The 22,664-nt window shown below is 41.2% G+C and overlaps 1 protein-coding gene across 1 annotated transcript in view; it reads left to right on the top strand.

The window, feature by feature from the left end:
- The window catches only part of TRAF4 (TNF receptor associated factor 4), a 28,380-nt gene extending 11,378 nt beyond the window's left edge, over positions 1-17,002 (top strand). Inside the window, exons 2-7 of the mRNA XM_069945671.1 lie at positions 9,260-9,311; positions 10,690-10,794; positions 11,466-11,627; positions 12,587-12,748; positions 13,129-13,284; positions 13,888-17,002. Of these exons, the coding sequence (XP_069801772.1) occupies positions 9,260-9,311; positions 10,690-10,794; positions 11,466-11,627; positions 12,587-12,748; positions 13,129-13,284; positions 13,888-14,520 (1,270 nt within the window). The 3' untranslated portion in view covers positions 14,521-17,002. The remainder of the gene's footprint in view (positions 1-9,259; positions 9,312-10,689; positions 10,795-11,465; positions 11,628-12,586; positions 12,749-13,128; positions 13,285-13,887) is intronic.
- Positions 17,003-22,664: the final 5,662 nt, after the last annotated feature.

Genomic DNA, 22,664 nt, shown 5'->3' with positions numbered 1-22,664 from the left:
AACATTGGTGCATCTGTGATAACAAAGCCATTGTTGTGCTCCATAGAAATCCCATCCATCGCTTTATGGGAACGCTGTGAAATCTTTACTCTGCAGATGGTTATTATAAGGAACCTGTGCCAAGTAAATAATAAAGGAGCCAGATACTTCTTATACAAATAGTTATGATGGTTGCATCAGTAACTCCACGGATATCATACCATTTGCCAAAGGAAAATGGATTCTACAGATCTATTCTCTGCAGTCTAACCTCCATGTTACTATGTAAAGAAGGGCTCCCGGTCACCTTTGGGGGAGCACATATTTATGGTTGTACCCCTTATGCCTATTTCCAGAAAAACTGTACAGTGTAGTTTTTTTTTTTTTTGATTAGTTGCACAATGGCTGTTTCGAATGTATATGGCTCTCTATGACTGGTTTAATGTCTGCATTTCCCTGATACAGATGGATTTTAGCAGTCATTAACTATAAAGCGCCAGTCAGGATGAATCCGGCCAGCCCGGCACCAGTCATCTCTATGAACCCCTCCTCTTATGACTTATTTCAAATACAATTTGTGTCTTATCAGCTCGGGTTTAATGGCTCCATTCACTTCCCCAGTCGAGATATCGTCTGTGAACAATAGTATTCTGACTTCTGGATAAAATGCTTTTTATCCTAATGCAGTTTAACTCCATTTTCAAAGCAAACTACTGCTGTCGTCTGTGACCGCAAAAAAATCCCGGCCAAATCTTCCAGATAGGAACTGTCAGATGTTGGCAGGTACTGGCAGCCTTGCCTTCTCCTCCGCTGTAAGAGAACAGAATCTCCTTATTGTTCTAGTGCCCCCAAATAACCCTGAGCATGGGAAATACTGTCTGCTGGAAACATGGAGGTGAAAAGGAAGGAAATGTGTACATTTCATCTGCCACAGAACAATACAGGACTTTCTCTAAAGGGAGCGTGCAAATATATACTGCTTATCTTGTATGAGAGGATGCCGGGTGAGCGGTGATCGCCAGTTGCTGACCTTGCTGTGTGCAAGGTTATTATATGACGTGACATTGTGTGCAAGACCAGTGTACTGAAGAAAGTACTTGAGGACAACATGGGTTCAATGGAACCACAAGTTGCAGTAAAAGCTTTCAAAATCATTATATGTAACTACTGAATGCTAAATCCGAATGACTATCTAGGATGCAGGCGCAGTCTTTTGTCTCGGATAATTTGTAGTCTCGTTATAATAACAAATTACGCTACTCTTTAAAATAACTACTGTTCTACAGTCTATGAGAAAGCCTTCGTAGTGGGTATGTGATATTCTCCATTTGAAGAGATTTATGTTTAACACCAACTTCATAATAACAGTGTTGCTATAGAAAACTGCAGGTTTGTGTCCTATCCAAACCCTAAGAGAAGCAGCCATGTATATATTTATACAGTGTGTAAATGGCACCTAGAATGAAATGCAGCCATTCCAGGCTGAATAAGAAGACATGCTGTGCCTCATACCTTACTTATTTTATTGATTCCTATAAAGACACTTGCATTCATTTTGGATATTGGTTTTTACCGTATATGAATTTGCAGGGGTTATTGCACAGGGATAGTATGTAAGCGTTACACAAGCAAACTGCATTACATTTGTGCTCTGGCTTCTTGTGCCCCTTAAACATTGAAGGAACGCTTCAGACCATGCATGACACTGGAATTTGCTCTTGTTTTGTTTTTTTAAATACATGTTTTATACCCACCTCTTTAGGCCTATAGTATGTACCACACAGTGCTTGGGTTTTATTACAGGGGGAATTTTTTTTTAAATCAGCTGGTGTCAGTGAGTTCTATTGATTTGTAAATTACTTCTGTTTAATCTCCAGTCATCCAGTATTTATCAGCTGCAGTATGCCCTAGCAGATCCGATTAGAAAACCTCTTCTGCTCTGGATAGTTCCTGACACAGACAGAGGTGGCAGCAGATTGCACCATATCAGACTGGAAAGAATACACCACTTCCTACAGGACAAACAGCAGCTGATAAGTACTGGAAGACTTAAGATTTTTAAAGAGGACCTGTCACCCCCCCTGTGCCGGGGTGACAGGCTCCCGACCCCCCGTTAGATCCCCCTATACATACCTCATCGCACGCTTACAGGATAGTCAGATGCTCATAGAGAATGAATGGGGAGTCCGATGCCCCGTCATTCTCTATGGGCATCGGACTCTCCTGTGAGCGCTTGCGCCAGGCTTCGGGCGCTGAAATCTCAGTCACCCGACTGGCTCAGGAAGCGGGACCCGGCGTGGTAAGTATAGGGGGATCTAACAGGGGGTCGGGAGCCTGTCACCCCGGCACGTGGGGTGACAGGTTTTTACCAACCTATATAACTTACTGACACCATGGAGTGATTTTTTTTTCTTTTTCTTTAAAGAGGTTGTCCAGATTGTTGGAGGTTACGGAGGTCGGACCGACACAATCTCTTACTTGCCCCTTATTCTGTGGATAGGGGGCAAGTTAGTTCTGCCTTGACAACCTCTTTAAGGTGCCCATACAACATCTGCAGCTAATGCCTAAACACTCCTTCAGCTGATCCAGTACCCCTATTTGCTGAGTATGCATTATACTGTCAATAGAGAGAGGTTAGTAAAGACCCCCATACACACAAAATGTTTTCCGCAGGACTGGTTGACTAATATGTATGGAGGCCTCCAAACGGAAACATAATGTTGTGAAAGAAGATGAGGATCAGGCATTTGGATTTCAGCTGCCTGATTGTTTTGTTTTCCAAGTGATAAGCCACCACCACAGGAGCCTCCTTTCTCCATTCCGAAAACAGAAACACTTGGCTGATGGCGTACATGGGAGCAAATATTGGTTTGGCCAACAGCAGTTAAATAAGCATGGGGAACATAAGCTGCAGCCAGACTTCTTTAGCAATGAGAAAAAAAGATCAGGTGCTGAAATCCAACATGCCTTCTCTTTCTTTCCCCAAAGGTAAATCATAGTTTTTGCATAATAAGACATTGTTTATTCGTATTTATCTTCCTATACGAATAAATACCTCATCTCTCAAACATATATAGATCCTACACGGGGTTAGGTCATTGCACATATCTGTACATGATGGGAGGCCCTTTATGAATTCCACTGGGGCCCAAGAGCTTCAAGCAATATGTCTAGATGTATATCAACCTTAAGAGAAGCAAACTTGAAATATCAATGGATTAGAATTGCAAAACAGATCTAAATGTAATGTTCCCTCCCTTTATAATTACAGCGGTAAACATCACATGCTTACATAACACCGCAGCCGAATGATTGGCAATTATGCCAGCCGGGCAGCTCTTGCATTAAAGAAATGGGAGTGCTTGGGGGCATTTCAGAAATAGAACAATAGGCATCTATTAAACGGTGATCTGTTTGCTATAATAGCTATAAATAACAACCACATCAATGTATGCAACCGCATCAGAGCTTAGAGGTATGTAAAGAGCACTTCATACGTTATATAATGAAAATGTATTCATCTTTCTAGTATACTTTCTGTTCTTCACCATATTCAAGATCTCTGCATAATATCAGTAAATGAAAGCATTCTTGTATTCGTCATACTGACAGGTAATGTAGATACCTGCCAGACTACTATTACATCTCTCGGGATAAAATTGGTCCTATACGTTGTTTTTATATTAACATAGCAGTGACTGTCCGTCATGTTCTGATAATACAAGAGCTGTATACATTGTACATTAAACATGCTCCTTATTATAGTGTGTTTTTCCAATCCTTTACTGGATGAGGTAATGATTTGGACAACTTTGGGTTGAAAAGGTCACTATTATTTCTGGACTTATTAAATGGATCCTCTGTCTCCGCTCTCTGGATAGTCTCTGGCTCTGACACAAGTAATTAGCGCTCCGTGTTGCTGCGGCTGTTTCTGGCTGAGGCCGTCCCCGTGACACCAGGATCTGGCTGCTGTGCCGGGCTGAGGTAGCGCAGGCCATGTTATTGGTTCATAGTTCTCACTTTTCTGTAGAAAAACTACAGGTTTTGCAATAAGAGAATGTCAGTATTTGCACACTGAGAGCAGCGATTGGAAAAAAGGACAAATATAGAACTTGTTCCATATGTTATATTACTGTATATTGCTGTCCTTTCTCTAAAAACCTCCACCATTTTTGTCAATTTCTGCTGTAGATTTCACCCCTTTTCAAGATGGCAAGGGTGAAATCCACTGTGAGTCTGCACCATATAGTTTCATTTAAATCCCATATTGGAGAGTGGATTTTAAAAGCAGCTTTGCAGTGAAGAAATTTTGCCACTTGCAGACCCATCTTAACAGTCCTTGGACCCCAGGGTGTACTTGCCATACATAAAGTGAATCCGTCAGCTGTATATCCTGCTTAGAGAGCAAGTGTCAAGAAGGCTGAGTTGTAATACCACATACAACCTAGGGACAGGGGTGGTGCTGTTTCTGGAAGTTAATTCTTTAAAAAATTTCCAAAAATATAGTCATGTATGTAAGAACCTAGAGGCTCGTACTGTAGCCCCTTCCATATAAGAAGTAGAGTCTAGCTTCCTGGTGCTGGGGTGGGTAACTATGAATTGGTGGGGGTTGTCTTCTAGGCAGGAGCGGGTTAATGATGAAACAGAAAACCTCTTCTGTTTTATCATCTACTTGTGTTCAGACACATCCTGGTAATGTGTGCAGGACTTAGCAATTTTGTCGGTATTTGACTTGCAAAGTGGAATTAATCTGAACTCATTAACATTATCCTCCCATACGACACAAGACTCTGCAGACATATGTGGACGAACGTTATTCAGTTACAGGAGTAGCTAAGAGGTAACTGACAATTACATAGCCTCTTTATTGTCTCGCCCTTAGCAAAACGGTTCAGGGTGGAAGATGCCTGTATTAAAAAGGGAGGGGCATTGGAGAACAAAGGTAAGAGTGCACCCATATAGCACTGGTTGTGCCTGAACACTGGAGTATCCTCTCTGCATTTATGTCGGCCCCTACACCCAGCTCCTTTTGCATTCTAACACGCATATATAGCTGTGCGTACAGCTGCTTCAGTTCCACTTCCTTGAATTGTATTTGCAGCTTTTAATAGGACAGGTGCCTAAGTATTCCCTTGTTTCATGGTTGCTCTGGGGAGCCCCCGCCATGTCACGCAGCAGGTGATTGGCAGGAAAAAGATTTGTCCCTTCTCAGCAAAAGTGTAAAATTCCAAAGAAGAATTCCCACAGCATTCCTGGGCGTGGAGACGAGCAGCTGCCTGGCACAGCCGATGAGGATGTGTGTTCTGTAGGACTCAGAAGAGTGTGTTACATCTGCTGTCTTCATATCGCAGCCTCCTGACATTTAGTTACTATGCTTATAGGTCTACTGTTCATCATTCTATAAAGAAGACAAGTTACAATTGTATCAAATATAGATGGCATTTATACATCTTCATTGTATACTTCCCAGATCTGTCAATGACCTTTTAGAATAGTGTGTGACTGTGCATCCAGAAGCTTTTTAAACACCTGCAAGGTTTACCTTTCAAGGTGATATTAATGCCCTCACTGCTATGATTGAGCATCTGAGAGAGTGCCCTTCAGACGCGGCTATTTTTTATTCTCTCCATATGGGTATGGGGGACCAGAGCTAGGCTGTTTGCCAGCAGTACTCACACAGGTTCTTTCTTTTCCTTAGTTCTCTGGCCAATGGCAGCAAATAACCTTATTGTCTGTTATGCCCTGATATAGCAGTGGTGAAAGTGTGGTGGACTGAACAGGCTGGCACTGTGCTGGGGTGTGATTTACGCAGTGAAATACTATAGATGGCATGTGGGGAGAAAGGATAAATTTATGGGTGGTCAACGCTAAGAGGAAAGCATTGATTCACCTTTCAGGGACAGTGAAAATCTTCTGGGGGTTGGGGGCAGGCTTATATATTGTAGGTATAAAGCCCTGTGTTCTCTTGCTCTTTCTGCCATTGAGGAATAATCATGACACTACCCCGCCCCCCGATTCCTAGTAAACTAAAGTAGTACACATTTCACTTGACCTGATTCTTTCATCTAGGTGTGTTGGTGGGGAGTTATATGGTAATATGTTCCTTTCAGAAATATAAAGGGTTTACTGCTACAGTGCATTTTTCACATTTTTTGCTTTCGTTGATATGAAAAAAGGGTTTGTATATTAAGTAGCAAATAAAAAGAATGGCCAAACCCAGATACTTGACTTCTGCATGTAATCTATTTTGTTTTGCCCCTTTGTACAGGGTGTGTTAGGTTAGCTGCAATGTTATGTGTCATATCTAGAAAGTGACAGGGGCCGCCCTATTCCCCTGACAGAAGCCAGTAGATGTGAAGGTGTGCTCAGTATAGCAATGCTGTGGGTTCTGACTGCTACACTGTGCTGACCGCTGCTTATATTTACGGCCGGTATTTCTAGTCCCGGTGCTGTCACCGCTGTGGTTTTCTGGTCTTAGCTTCTGATCTCTGAGGTGGGTAGAACAATTCTCTCTGAGGACTGAACTCTGTTCCAGTTCAAGAGGAAAAAAGAATGCGAGTGTTTGCTTAAAGTTACAGTAACCTGTGTGTCCTTGTCATTGGCCGTTCACATGACGGTAGCTTTGTGTGATTGTTTATTTTCACTGCAAGGTATCAAGTTAAATATTAGCTTGTTGGGATATTATAGGCAGCAGGGGGGAGACTTTGCGGCAGACCTCAAGCTCTTCATGCATATTACTGTACGAGTTGCCATTATACGTCGTACATTATTTTCATCAGCTTTTCTTTTTTTGGGTGATGTATTTAAACTTTTTATTTGTATAATACAATATCTCTGTGCAGTGTTGTTTATGTGACCCAGCATAGACTTAAGAGCCCAAGTGAGTGCACCCCATAGCCACAGGCCAGTAAATAAACCAAAAGACTAAGCAGAGTAATGTCCACAACAGATCCGCAACACAGAGCTCATGATGGCTACTATGTCCTATATCCGCTGCAAGTTCACCCACGGCAGATAAAATCCATAAAAATCCTGTCCCATGTGGATTCGGCCCAATAAAAAGCGGTCATAGCAGACTCCTTTCTTAGTAAGTGATGCAAACACATAAAAAGAAAAAAAAAAATACAAAGCCTTATGGAAAACATACGGGTTACATTAGCAAAGGCTAAGTAAAGTACAAATAATAAGAATGCTATTTACTACACCCTCTTTTTACAATGGAGCTTGATCCACTTGGGACTTGTGAACGGCATGTTGTAGTCGGAGGAGAAGCTCTATACACGTAGCCCATTGTGTAAAGCAAACAAGCACAGTGGTGTAGTGTGGACAGTATTTGCTCATGGAGGGAGGCAGTTACAAGAAAGGGGAGAGAGTTCAGAAGTAAAGTCTTCAGCTGCCAGCTGGCAACATAGATCATAGCAGCATCTGCAAGTGAGCCCAGATGTGCTCTGTAATTGGGATCATATTGAGTCATCCGTGGCTTGTAAGAAAGTCCAGCTATTCGAAGTCTTGCACTGCTGCATGAGTGTTTGAATGGTAAGAGATCGCCCTGATCTTTGTTGAGTATACTGAAAGTTTTCATTCTGGCATACAATGTCTTATGGAAAATCATTAAAACTCAAGTTGCTGTGATGGAATTCACTGAGCAAAGTTTTAGTCTAATAAATATTGTCATGTTTTCATATTCAGATATACTGTATGTATGTGTGTCTGTCTTAGTCAAGTTGGTTGGCTTCAAGCAGTGGTGGCCAAAATGGAGATCACCATCTTCTAGTCTGTCTTGTGTAGGTCTACTACTAGAACTTAGTCACCAACCATATATTTCAACAAAACATGGCAAAATTGACAGCAAGGACTTTATGAAACTGACCGCCATATTGGTTATTCTCTTAACTTAGCCAGATACAATAGAATTCTTAGACAGCCTTGACTATTTCTAACTTCAGGGGGTCTTATTCTTTAGCACGACTCCATTGCTGTGCTACCTGCTATAAAATCTCCCATGTGACTAAGACTTAAACCATGGGGGTAATTTCAAGGGACGTCTTTTTAGTTCTACGAGTTGCTTCAGAGTTAATCTGCCTGCATGTTCTTATGTAATCTGTATAGTTGGGCCACATGCTGTAAGCCCATACTACCTCTGAAGTACGACGTAGCTCCAGATTATGGTTATGCCATGACAAATTGCTTTTCATGCACTATTTATTTTACATAATTTCCAATGATATAATTTCCTTATAATTATCATCAAGTATCGTCTCCTCCAATGCAGTTGCTATTACATTACAGCAAAGGCCTAAGGGCCAGCTGTCTGCGCACATTTGCCCTTATTCAGCGAGCGAGTACACCCAAGTTGTGCAGTCATTTCTTTGATAAAAAGAGATGAAAACCAAACTCATTGCTGCAAGGAAGCTGGATTATGACTGTGGGTTATTTCAAAGCAAATTTTTGGCCGCTAAACATTATCTATCCTATAAATAAATTCTCCCCTGTCTTGTGCATTTGTTTGGAACGAGCTCAAAGCTAAATTGTGGCTGTAGATTCGGATCAGCACACGAAGGGGGAATATTACCCACATATGTGGTGGCCGGTAACATATGGCTAATTCTGCTTTAGTTGCACTAAACGTATAGAAGACCGATCAACCCAGTTCTGTACGTGTAAATATAGTTCAATTTAGAGACGTGATTTACATTTTCAGCTAAAGGCAAATAATTCTTTAAGTAGTAGGTTTCCTCCCACGCTTCTTACTGATCGGGAAAATGGATTCATATGATGTTGCCCAAGTGTTTGTATGGGACGGAAAAATCACATTGTGAGCCTGGTTGGGGACAGGAACTGATGTTGAGTGATTACAGTCTATGTACAGCCCTGGGGACTATGTTGGCTTATGTAAGCAGCAAAAAAGAAAAAAGTCTTAATTTTTGTGAAATAAATGTCATTCACTGTTCGTGTTTACAGCATGTAATGTACTATGGGTAATAATTTAGTCTTTAGGAGCGGATCTCTGATCTCCAGTATTGTCTCTAAATGTCAGTTTACATACAATGCATATATGGATGGGCACGCTTATATACTATTACATGCCTGCACATCTATGACCATCTTATGAAATGATAGACAAGTTTAGTAACTGGAACCTAGATGGAGATCACTAATGACACAGCGCGCCTAAAGCTATGGCCTTCTGTATCGCGTATATATATATAGTGCACTGTGGAGATGACTTGACGTAGTCTGTTGATAGGTCCATTAAACTTTGTTTTCTCTTTGTTTACAGTGAAGGTGTTTTCAAGTGTCCAGAAGACCAACTACCCCTGGACTATGCAAAGGTAAAGACTATTCTATTATAATCTGAATTACTGTCTGTGAACCCGAAAGGGAAGCGCGCTTATTTCCCATCATAAAGGATATGCTCTAGTTACCCTTGCAGTTTATGTCACCACAAATCAAGCGGAACATGATAGTCGTCATCACCTCTACCAGTGAGCTGGAGCAATCAGCTGTGAAAAACAAGAATATTAGTAATGTTAGTTAGAGAATAGGTGTCCTTGAGTCGTTCTTTGTAGTGTTCATAAAAAAAGTCATTTCCTAGTTAGATCCTATCTTGAAAAGTTAAGTGACAACCAATGTGACCTCCATTGCAGCTTGTACAAAGTTATTCACCCTTTTCCTGTTCATACTGTGATACAAAAGGGGGTTATCTTATTTACTTTTCAGAAGTCTGGGAAAGCGGAGTAGTAGTAGTAGTAGTAACCCATGTCCATTGTCTTCAGAAAAAGCTGTAACTAAGTGGTCAATGTTTGGTTAAAAGTGGTAGGTGTGAAAAATTTACCATGCTCTTTTCTAAAGGAGCACAAAAAAATTACTCATTTCATTGAAGTGGAACTTGTTTCCAGCCCCTGGAAGATTTAGTTTGTCTCGGAAGGAGAACACACACATCTATTTGCATAATAGCAGTCAATTTTGTTCTACTTAAGGATCTGTCTACCAAAATAGCCCCGATCAGTGCCGGCCAATAGTGCGTCTGCCAAAGAAAACTTCTCCCAAACCACTATGCTGAGCCCGGGAGACTCTTCGTCCCACAACAATGCCCGTCTGTTTCAGGCGCCTTTTTAAAAGCAACCCCATCAGGAGTATAAACCATGCTTTTGTATCTTGCGTCCAAAGCCAAACCCAGCACAGACTGTAGATAAAGCAATGTCAGTACAGTTCTGAGATGCACGGGAGAAAAGGGCCTTTGTGGTAGCTGCATTAGAGGAAAACCTTTGCTTCTGTGGTCCGGTTTTTAGGCTGAATGGCAGATTTGAATGTGTTCTGCAAATTGGCCTACCGTTTTCTGTGACAAGGCCGAGAACAAAACTGCCCCCTCCCTTTTTTTTTTTGCTAAGCGTATACCCTTCCTGTGACACGTGCTTGGTACGGAAGATGGAATGTCTTCACACAATAAAACTTTCTTTTCTCTCTGTGACATTCCATGACAAATGCCCTGTTGAGTGAGTGAGACGCAGCTGTCATACATGTTTTATTACACATGGTCAAGGACGATTGCCAATGGCTTTACCCACAGTGGTCACACTTGGCATATAGCAGGTGCAACCTAGATGAAAATGCAACTATTGTTTATATAAAATGTATTCACTGCTCAAAATGTCTCTCTGTTCCCTTTGTCTTTTCTTAATGTGTGTTGTATTTTTCTTCTTCTTCCAGATTTACCCGGATCGAGAGCTGGAAACTCAAGTCCTCAGTCTGTCCATTCGGTGTATACATAGCGAGGAGGGGTGCCGCTGGAGTGGGCAAATAAAGCAACTCCAGGTGAGTGATAGGTGACCATTATAGCATTAGTCACATCACTATAAATGAATTGTATTTGCTTGTATTGCCAATTTATTGCATGAAAACCAATCCGTCCTAAAACAGGAAGCATTTTCCACAAAACCTTTTTGTTAGAAGTGGCGGGGGAATCCAGCCTAGACTGTGACTCCCTGAACGTTACATGAAGGAGCTTGGAGCAAAATTGTCTACATTACTCGGCAATTATAAAATTATAAGCGCAAGCTAATAACTTCATCATACTATAACCCAGGGCTACAGCGCGTTGACATAAAGAAGTGTCGTCTAGTAGTATGCTTCTGGCTTTATACTCTGCCAGCTGAGCATGTTCATACTGGCAGAATACACTATTATCATCTTCCCTATATACTGAACCAAAAGACCACCTCTTTGAAAAGACCACCCCCTGATCCAGATCAGATTTTTTGTAATTGAGTTTCAGTCTATTCCACATTATACATATTGGCCATTTTCTTCGAGAACATCACCCCCATAGAGGACTACTTTCAATGTAATATTGGGTGGTCTTCTCAAAGTGGTTTCCCTGTACTGTTTGGTGTAGAAATATACTTATTTTAAATAGTATATTTAAAATAATGCTTCTTTCCCAGGCATTACAGTGTGAATAATTTATAATGCTTTTCATTCCTTAGACACATCTCAATGTTTGTGCCTTCAATGTGATCCCCTGTCCCAACCGATGCAGCACCAAACTAATACGCCGAGATTTGCCAGAACACATGCAGCATGACTGCCCAAAACGCAAGGTTCGCTGTGAATTCTGTGGTAATGACTTCACTGGAGAGGCCTATGAGGTGAGAGCTGCCTAGGTGACATCTGTTTAGGCTCTGTAGCTTTAATCTGCATTAATACTCATCTGCTACCTTAAATTGGCACTGTCACTTTAAAACTCTTTTGACATGTCATTAGATAGAGCCTGGAGAAGTGCTTGGCCAAGCGCTTCACTCCCTGGCTCATTGCCTATGCCGTCTAGTGCTTCATAGTTGGGCATGTTGAACACCAAGATGCCTTATCCCTCTTTTTCCTGTTATCTGCTGTTGGGGACAGAGGTCCGAATATACATAAAGCAGTCTGTCTTTTATAGGCCCTAACTCTTACATAAGTGGAAAATCCTATCCCAATTGACCTGATTTCCTGCCGGCATCTTATACATTTTCATTAGTATCTTTTCTAATGGGTAGTATTTGGTCATTTTGTGGCTGCATCAGAATTATGACAGCAGAAGTCGTCAAGAGTCTGAACAAGCAGGCGATAAAGCGTCTGTTCATGTAGACAAACAATGGTACTCCTGCCTCTCCCCTCTGTGACTGAAAAGTGGAAATATCTCCTGTTCATACTATTGTAATGTTGTGTATACAGTATAATGATTACCATTGATTTCAGTGTAATTGTCACTTTACTTAGTGGCGTCTGGTAATTGCACATGGATCTGTGTATCTCGATGTCACCACACTCGCATTTACATTTCCTTTAACGCAATCTACTTATAAGGCAGTTTCAAAATCCTCTTAAAAAAATCCTCCTTGTCATGCCAGCCACATTGCCGGAGCGCTGCGTTCAGCCTAATAGTTCACATTTTCAGCTAATGACTTACACATTTACAATTTAGAGCGATAATCTTTGATGTATTAGCCGTGTCAAACATTTAAATGCCTCTCCTCTTTTTCATGCTGGGTACATCTTACTCATTTGTCTCATCGTGGACAAGATTTTTCTTTGCTTTTAACTCGTTCTGTTCTTTCTGCTGAACTAGGATCACCAGGGCTCCTGTCCCCAAGAAAGTGTGTATTGTGAGAACAAGTGTGGCGCTCGAATGATGAGACGTGTCCTGTCACAGCATTCACTGGCCGAGTGCCCCAAGCGCACTCAACCATGTCCGTACTGCAGCAAGGAGTTTGTATTCGACACCATCCAGGTAATGGACATTACATCATTGAGGGATTACTTTATATGGGAAATAGAAGATTGCTTTACCTATGATTTTATAGCAATATTTCCAGTATAATGACCCTTGTGAGTAAAGATAGTAAATAGCAGAAAGCTGCTTGCTATCTGTGTTAACAAAGGGTTACACGAGGGTAGCAAAGGATAGCCGTGCATCAAAGATATCCACCATCTGTCTAAAGAGAACATAGTACATACAAAGTGGATATCAAAGCTTCTCAGCCTCTTTCTCCTAGGGCATCAGGGGTCAAAAATTAAAATACTTTTATTTATTTGTTTGTTCTCTTAACCATACATTTACTGTAATTTCTACTAGTATTGTACTTATTTGGCTTTATTTTCTCATTGCAGAGTCACCAGTTTCAGTGTCCACGGTACCCAGTCACCTGTCCCAACCAGTGCGGCATTGGCAACGTTGCCCGAGAAGACTTAAATGGGCATTTAAAGGACAGCTGTAGTTCTGCTTTAGTACTTTGTCCTTTTAAGGAATCTGGCTGCAAACACAGGGTAAGGTTTCAGTGTAGTGCTCAGTTTGGTGTCTCTCTTTAAGGGTATGTTCACACATTGCAGATCTGTTGCAGACATTTTTTCATGCGTCTGAATTATGCTTTCTCTCCAGCATATGCATGGATTTCTGCGAGCCTCATTCAGATGGATAGGATAATTGCAGCATGGTTTCAAATGTAAGGGCCAGTTCACACTGAGCAAAACAGGCGGAAATTCCTAGCGGAACCCTATGCACACACATGGATACCACTCGGCCTGCCTCACTGTCTCAATGTGATGTCTTGTGTGCCTCTGCTCCCACTCAAAGAATTTACATGTCAATTTTCTCATTGGAGGCACGCAAGACATTACAATGAGGCAGGCGGGACTCTTCCCCTCGGGGACTCCGCTCGGAATCCTGCCTGCCTCACTGTGATGTCTTGCATGCCTCCACTTAAAATTTCTGCCTTTTTTGCTCAGTGTGAACGGGCCCTAAATATATTATCAATTGATCCAGTAAATCTCTAAGAAATTTATTGTAGACATTAAGGCATAAATAATATTGTAGAAACAGTAAATGATGCTAACTTTGAATATTTGCTTTTTTTTTTTTGCTCACTCTAGTGCCCTAAAATTGGTATGAGCAGACATCTAGAAGAAAATATGCGTGCCCACCTCAGTATGATGTCCTCCTTGGTGAGCCGACAGAGGCAGGAGATCATTGAGCTGAGAAAACAGGTGGAGGAGCTGTCTGTGAGCAGTGAAGGAATACTTATATGGAAGATCAGTGACTATTCCCGCAAACTGCAAGAAGCCAAGGTCCGGGGCAATTTTGAGTCCTTTAGCCCACCCTTTTATACACACAGATATGGCTACAAGCTCCAAGTCTCTGCGTTTCTAAATGGGAACGGCAGCGGTGAAGGCAGCTACCTTTCAGTTTATATAAGAGTCCTCCCCGGCGAGTACGACAACCTACTAGAATGGCCTTTCTCATATCGTGTCACGTTTTCATTACTTGACCAAAGTGATCCATCCTTGTCCAAACCCCAACACATTACAGAAACCTTTAACCCTGATCCAAACTGGAAAAATTTCCAAAAACCAAGTGGTTCTCGAAATTCACTGGATGAAAGCACCCTCGGCTTTGGTTATCCAAAGTTTATCTCTCACGAGGACATACGAAAACGCAACTATGTGCGTGATAATGCTGTATTTCTTAGAGCATCAGTGGACATTCCCCAGAAAATCATTGCATAATTGAAATGTTTGGACATTTACAATAGGAGAATTTTTCTCACACTAAAACAAGTAGTGTTTTCTCCACTTTCAGTTCTTGAGTTGTATCACTACCTAAGATGGTCTAGCTTGAACAAGGGAGATGGTTACAATGGAGATGCAGATATTGTGTTCTCCAATAAGTGTATATTCTATTTTGTGTTCATATGACCAAGTCAACTGTGAAGCCTTGGAGATGGGAAGATGGTTTTCTAAACCATATATACTTTTTTTTTTTTTTTTTTTTTTTTGGGAGATGAGGCTCCAAAATAAACTTCTAAAGTCTATGTGACCAAAAGTTCACCTTTGTTCTTCTCTTTGGCAGCAACGGAACAGCTGCTGCAAAACTGAGACTAAATTTGTCACCTGGCATCTTTCGATGGCAACAAATGGAAGGCTTTTATAAAGGATTTTTCTTAGCGTCTCCCGATACTGGATATTTCTTTGTAAACTAACAGTGCAATAGACTGCTGAATATTGTAGCGCAAAGGGAGAATTGGAGCTACAAAAGAAAATAAAAAAGTTCTAGCGGTGTCTGTGAGGTCAGCACCTAAGAGCTTGTCATTGAGGAAGCAAAACTAAAGTCCAGGTGCTAATGTAAAGCCAAAGTGTCCAACCAAGGAGAGAGTGCTACGAGGTGTACCCCCAGGCAATACAACAGAGATGGGTCTACCTCAGGGGTGTTTGTGGTGCTGGCATCTTGTGCAAGGCAGCACATGTAAATCTTAGCCTAAGTGAATACTTTGGCAACCAAGGGTCCAAGGGTTTACAAAAAGACATTGGCCAATAAGTGCACTGATAACCTTCACGTTATACGACAGACGGAGGAGTGTCTTGAGGCCCTTTGTCACCCAATGTGGCCGCCAGGTTCGGTCCATTTGTATTCTGCGCAGCAGCATTTTCTACTCAAATTTTATAACCTTTTTACTCATTTTGTAATTGACCGTTTGATAATGCTATGTACTGGACAGCGTTGGGAATTGATTCTAATGATTTCTTAGCTGGGTATTCTGTTACTGATTTATTGTATGATGAGAATGTTCTGTTTGTTGTGACGTCTCTAATGTGAGCCTTGCAGCTCTGTACATTTCAGTGAATAAAATCCTTTAGTGAATTAGACATGTGCCCAGCACTGAGTTGAGGCCTCCCCTGCCATAATGAAGTTACCTTGTACATAGACTATCGCAAGAGTAACTCTCCTCCCTGTAGGGACCTAGATTTTGTATTACAATTTCTAAGTTTAATTTAGCAGGAATCTGTCTTCTTGGTATCAGGACCTAAACACTGGAGGCTGCTTTTTACTTGACTCCTCCTTATTCATCAGACTGTTCAATAGGACTTCTAGCACAGATTCATCTGCTGATCTAGATGTCTATTCAGTATTTTCTATTTTGGCCACTGATGCAAGAAAAAACATTTTAGATAATGTCGTCATGATGTCCATGCACATGGTAGGAGAAGGCTATGACACCCGTTCCATAGGTGACATATTAGCCTGACTTTGTGCGTGCAAAAAAAATACTGATCTGTCCCAATAAATAATCTCAAATATTCTAAGCTATCAAATTGCATACACTTACATGTTATTACAAGCCCACCAAGCTTCACCATTTTATGTCTTAAGGCTAAAGGGGTGGTATGAAACCAGTGAGAGGACTTTACAGTCTAAATACTTTAAGAAAATTATCCATTAAAAAAAAAAAAAATGAAGCAGCCCTTTGATGGACTAGATTCAGGAGAATGCAATATATGGGTGTATATAAGTCAGTGCCTCTTGTGTATTATTCTGGTGCTCCAGAGTTTCCACTACATTTCCAGTGAATGGCTGTTTATTCCTCCTCTATAAAAACTGGCTATAGACAACAAGAACCCCTTAAAGGGATTTTCCATAATATAGACATTTTTTCAGACATTGCAATGAGAAAAGGAATCATTTGGTTCATGTTCTCTATCTTTCTAAGTCATGGCCCCTTAACCATACGAAAATGTCATGAACCAGAAGACCCCCACAGACCCCTTTAAGGAAAATATGCTGTCTTAAAGGAAATGTAACATACACCAGCATTTTGGACAGACATTTCCAGATTCTTTCTAGGTCTATGTATAAAAAAAATGACTCCCCAGAAACTCATTCCATGTTGAATAATGTACCTACCAAGTGCCAATAGTTAATAGGATCTGCTGTGTGCTGTCAAAATATGGTAGAGCTGAGGGAGGAGCTGTATCCGGAGTGATGGTGCAATGCTCTGTTTATCTCAAAACATTGTGGATCCTGAAACACTGTGAGAAGGCTCCGATACTCACGTCATCCGTGTCATGTAGCGTGTCTGAATTATTCTTATTTTTGTTGTTAATTATTTATTGTCTAAACAATCTCTGTTGAATGAAGAATTAATGTATTGGATGGGAGGGGCAACTGATTGCCTTTATACTTTTGTATAATAAATCCTCTCCATGAAGAAAATTTTGGTCTTTTCTTGTCATGATTTGATGTGTTAAAGATTAATATAAATACTACACTTTATTTTTCTATTCACGTAAGAAAATGATCAAGTTAACCATAAAATTTATATGCGTGGCTGCTAAATTCATCAGCACACTTCAACATGCCAAGCTTGTATGTGTATGGAGCAATCAGAATATCATATATATATATATATATATATATATATATATATATATATATATATTTATATATATATATTATTTATTTATTTATACTAATACTGCATACTCACCTCTCCCTTTTCCCTGCCGTTGATGTTCTGGTTCCCACTGTGGTCATCCTCTGCCTTCTTTTTGTGACGTTTTGTGTCTGTTAAGGCAAGTGACTTTCTTCAGCGGGCAATTCCTAATGAACAAAATCACTGGAAAAATAGGGCCACTGAGGGGACTGAATAGGCAACAGTGGGGAAGCAGGAAAAGTGAGTATGCTATGCACAGGTTGGCATCTACAATAGAAATATTTTTCTCTAGAAAACACCCTTAATTTTATAGAAACCCAATAAACCTAGTGGTATCATTTGTTTGGACCAAGGAAATATAGTGAGTGTAGGGAAATCTGAAAGTGAAGACAACCAAAATTCACATACACAGGGGTTTTAACAGGGAATGTGCTTGTGTGACCCAAGAATAACTATTAATATACCCAATGCAAAACTGTGGGTTCTGGCTTCCTGGATGCTCTGTGTTACTAATCTTTGGCACTCTGGAAATCCAATACAACTTCACTTTATATGCATGTTAGATCAATGTGATCTATTCCAGAAAATGAGCAATAGGCTACGGTAACCTCTACTAAACCCAATACGTCGTAGGTCTGTTTCAGTTTTTTTTGTGAACTCAGAGGGGTGTTATACTGTGCCTACCCCCTATAAAACAAAATAGAAGTTCAGGAAAAAATGCCAAACTTCATCACTAGTACTGTAGACTGAACTCAGTCCATAGGTCAACAGGCCTTCTGCAGTACTGACATTAAAGTGACACTTTTACCTCCCTTCTTGCATTCTGACATCTCTACACAGGTATATAGGGTACATTTAGCGGTTTTCATACTTTATTTTATATCATACGTCATAGTGCTTGTTCAAGTAAAAAGTCATCTTTTATCAACTGCAAATTGTTTAAGTGGGCGGGGCCTTGCGGCATTAGCGCTACTTAGCCCCGCCCACAACGCCACAGTTGGCCCCACCCCCTCGCCGGCCATTGGAACAGGCTGGCCGAAAGGTCTAGACCCCACCCCCTTTATGTCAGCCAACCAATGAGTGGCAAGGGGGCGGTGCCAACTGTGCCATTGTGGGCGGGGTTAAGTGGCGCTAATGCCAAGAGGCCACGCCCACTTAATACAATCTGCAGTTGATAAAAGGACACTTTTTACTTGAACAAACACCATGATGTATGATATGAAATAAGGTGTGAAAAACGCTAATTTTACCCTTTACACCTGTGTAGAGATGTCAGAATGCACAAAGGGGGTGACAGTGTCACTTTAAGGACTAGTGATTTAATGCACTTTATAAATGTAAATGTATATTTCTTAAACAGTGTCCTGTACATTAGATATATTTATTCCCACAGAGCTTCTCCATAAAGAGCCATCAGTGATTGTGTGCCCATTCTCTATCCTCATTGTTCCCTGGAAGCCGCTAACATAATCATTAATGTGTCATGGCAACTTTTCTAAATACAGACGTTTACTTTAATATTGAAGTGAGATATAATGGCTCATTGGGGAATAACACCTTTCATCAGTAACTCATTATGATGCTTTGTGTTCCTTCCAGTCTTATCTATGGGAGGTGTGAACTGGAAGGGGAAGGGATGTCTCTTATTGGGGACAATGATTCTGATCCGTTATTTACACACTGATAATCAAGAGGTAGAAGAGGAGAAGCAAATGGAACCTTTATAATGATGTGCAATGTGCCTAATGGTGGAAACCAGCTCCTTGTAAATAAATATTAGTACGTGGTTTTTTTCCTGTGTGGTTAAAGGAAATCTGTCATCAAGGCTTCTCCCTGCCTCACCAGCCCTGATTGATAGCTCTAGGAATGACCTGCTCACAATGTACATGTACAGAAACACACTAGGCATCATACATCAGTGTTCATAATATGGACAAGCGTTAGGACTTGGTGCAATCGTATTCATGTGGGCCATGCACTTATATGTTTGCTGTTGGATAGAAAGATATTTTCCATGCAAATGTCTTCCCTCAAGGGAATAAAAGGTTGTGCCATAAATAACTCCTCACTTCTAACCTGATGATCATATGCAAATCTTAGGCAACTGAATACACCAGTATATAAAGGAGGCAGGTGTAGGCTCCCTAATGTCACGGCATGCACGAACTGGAAAGTAGTAATATAATAACACTTTAATCACATTACTAGCATAGCCGCTCACTGGTGTCTGTAACAATTCATCTAAACGTATCCCTGTGATACAGAATTACAGATAAATCAGCTAATACAGTCCTTAAAGTCTTTTGTATTTTACATTTTGACAACTTTTAGCCAAATGTAGAGCTTAGAAACAAAACCATCTGCTATGCTACTACCTCCCGCAGGACAATCCAAGTAAATCTAGCCAGCTAGTGCGCCTCCTGACTGCTCCACCCTCTAGGAAGGAGATCAATAGGTTTTCAGTTGATATGAGCAAAGAGAAGGTCAGAAGTGATTGGCTGATCGTCCCCCATTGTATTCATACCAACACTGAAGTACACAGAGAATGATGCAAAGAATTCTAAATGTCCACCTTGGGATGGAATACACAGCTAAGGTTTTTATTTTCTCTAAGACTGAATTGTAGCACATGATTTACAATGAAGCGTTGCAATCTTGTGTTGCTGTTGATCTCATACAAATATGTCTAAGATTAAGAACATGCTATAAAGCAGGGGTAGGGAACCTTGGCTCTCCAGCTGTTACAAAACTACAACTCCCATCATGACAGCAAAAGCTTTGGCTGCCCAGGCATGATGGGAGTTGTAGTTTTGCAACAGCTGGAGAGCCAAGGTTCCATACCCCTGCTATAGAGCAAGGAGAATACCGCGAGGATTCACACAGAATTTTGTAGTGTTTTCAGTTTGGTGTCACAACAAGCTCGGCCACAACATGGGATGTGGAAGGGCTTCACGGCCATAACAGCCAGAGGGAAAGCTAAATTTTTTAAGCCACATGAAACCTCAGAAATCAAATCAAGTCAGTACAGTATGATTGTGAGATACCTCCTGTTCATCAATGTACAAGGTATTGCCTCTTAGGGGGGGGAAATTCCTTGCACTGACTCCAGAAGATAGCTAGGTGTGTAGGCTGATAGCAGGTGTGTAGGAGATATCAACACTCTTCAACGTTGTGTCCCAGCGGCTGAGGGACCAGTGAACTACACTGACAACAAGAGGTGCTTAAAGGTGGACATCTGTGCTGGCAGACCATCAGATTAAAAGAATGGTGCGTAGTAATTCTATTCTGTACGAGTAAAATTGGACATCACACAACAAGCCTTGGGCATCAAATAGTGTCTACACCAGGGACATGGAACCTGTGGCCCCCCAGCTGTTACAAATCCACAATTCCTATCGTGTCTGTACAGCCAAAGCATCATGGGAATTTAAGTTTTTCAACAGCTGGAGGGCCACAGGTTCCCCATCTCTATTATACACAAACCGTTAGAAAGCGCTTGCATGATGTTTGGCTATGAACCAGACTTCCAGCTACAGTTGGTCCATTGACTTTATGCCACCATTTTTAAAGGCTATTCAATGATTGTACAATGTAAGACAGCATTGGAGGTTGACATGGAAGTCTATCCTTCAGCCATGAGTCCCACTTTTCTCTTTGGCACAATGATAGCCAGAAATTGGCCTGGAGACCACATGGGCAATGCAGTCCTACTCCCAGCATTAAAATGTAAGGTGGCATAATGTACAATAGCTGGACCTGTTCATTCCAGGTACACTAACAGCTCAGTGTTACATGGATTTTGTTATGAAACCAGTGGTATAACCATCTCTCCAAAGCATCTTAGAAGCAGTTTTTTTTAATATATTGAGATGTTTTGAATAATTGTTTTTATTTGCATTACAAATTATTTTATGATTTCCATAATCTTATAACTTTTCTATGTGTTGTAATTTCAATGTTCAGGAGTGTATTTTTGAAGTGCTATTTACATTAGCACATTATAAATAAAATTGCAGGTCTTCAAGACAAAAGTACCTTTGATCACCTCTTTAAGGGAATCTGTCAGTTCTGTATCGTGCTCAAGTATCAAAGAAGCAGTGCCAACCCACATTGTGCATGTCTCCTCCCTTACCCCTCCTCCATTAAGATATTCACATAACTGGCTCAGTGGTGGAAGCTTGTACATCACCCATGCAGGGCAAGGGGGGTGGGGGTGGGGGAGGGAGGGAGGAGACATGCATGCATGTTGCAGCTCAGCAGCCCCTCCATAATACCTGAGCTCTCTGCATGATACAGATTTGACATATTCCCTTTAGGAGGGACCTATTTGCCTTAACAGCAGTAAATTATGCTGGTACTCTGTCAATGAAATAAGTCTGTAAGAAATCGATCCCCTTTAGAGATGAGCGAACCGGGTTCGGGTTCGAGTCCATCCGAACCTGAAGGTTCGGCATTTGATTAGCGGTGGCTGCTGAAGTTGGATAAAGCCCTAAGGCTATGTGGAAAACATGGATATAGTCATTGGCTGTATCCATGTTTTCCAGACAACCTTAGAGCTTTATTCAACTTCAGCAGCCACCTCTAATCAAATACCGAACGATCGGGTTCGGATGGACTCGAACCCGAACCTGGTTCGCTCATCTCTAATCCTCTTCCTTAAAGAGGTTATCCAAGATTAGAAAAAGCACAACTACTTTCTTGCAAAAATAGCACCACCCCTGTCCTCAGGTTGTGTATGGTATTACAATGGAAATGAGCTTCAAAACCCATACTCATGCTCAAGACAAGAGGGGTGCTGTTTCTGAAAGAAAGCTGCAATGTTTTTCTAAGCCTGGACAACCCCTGTAACACAGTTAGCACTGACCGACCATTCACAAACATTGACAAGGGACTCGAACAACTCAAACAATGCAAAGTTCTAAGAAAAGATGGTCCAGAATTCTTATTTACGACAAACTCCACTGTGTTAGAATGAGTCCTGTTGTGGTTTTTGTCCATTTCTCTGTAAGAATATCAAATGTGATCAAGTCTCTGAACGTGGCAAATGCAGGAAAGGCAAAACAGTGACACAAAGTCAGTAAGGTGCAAAGTGAACTGGGAGGAGGTGGAAAGGGATGAAAACACCTTCTTATGTGGGCGTCTGTGAAATGTACAAGTAAATAACCACATACAGGAGAAATATAGACGACTGTCATACGAAATCCTGAGAGAGAGGTGCGGGGAACATGAATGTGTCACTTTGATGCTTGTTTCTTTGGTAAACTGCCTCTTGTGATGACAAACTCCGAGCGAGGCATCTATAGTACAATGTCACCATTGTTGGCAAACGTATGCTCCCCCTCCCCCTCTTTCCTGCCTGCCTCCGGCTCACAGTGTAGTCTGCCTATATGATATCAGTAAAACGCTGCTCTGTTTCTTATATTGGATGAAACAATCAGCGTC

Source organism: Dendropsophus ebraccatus, chromosome 11 (genome assembly GCF_027789765.1).
Source record: "Dendropsophus ebraccatus isolate aDenEbr1 chromosome 11, aDenEbr1.pat, whole genome shotgun sequence".
Lineage (NCBI taxonomy): Eukaryota > Metazoa > Chordata > Amphibia > Anura > Hylidae > Dendropsophus > Dendropsophus ebraccatus.
Note: the sequence above shows the minus strand (reverse complement) of the source record. Positions and strands in the feature narration are given on the sequence as shown.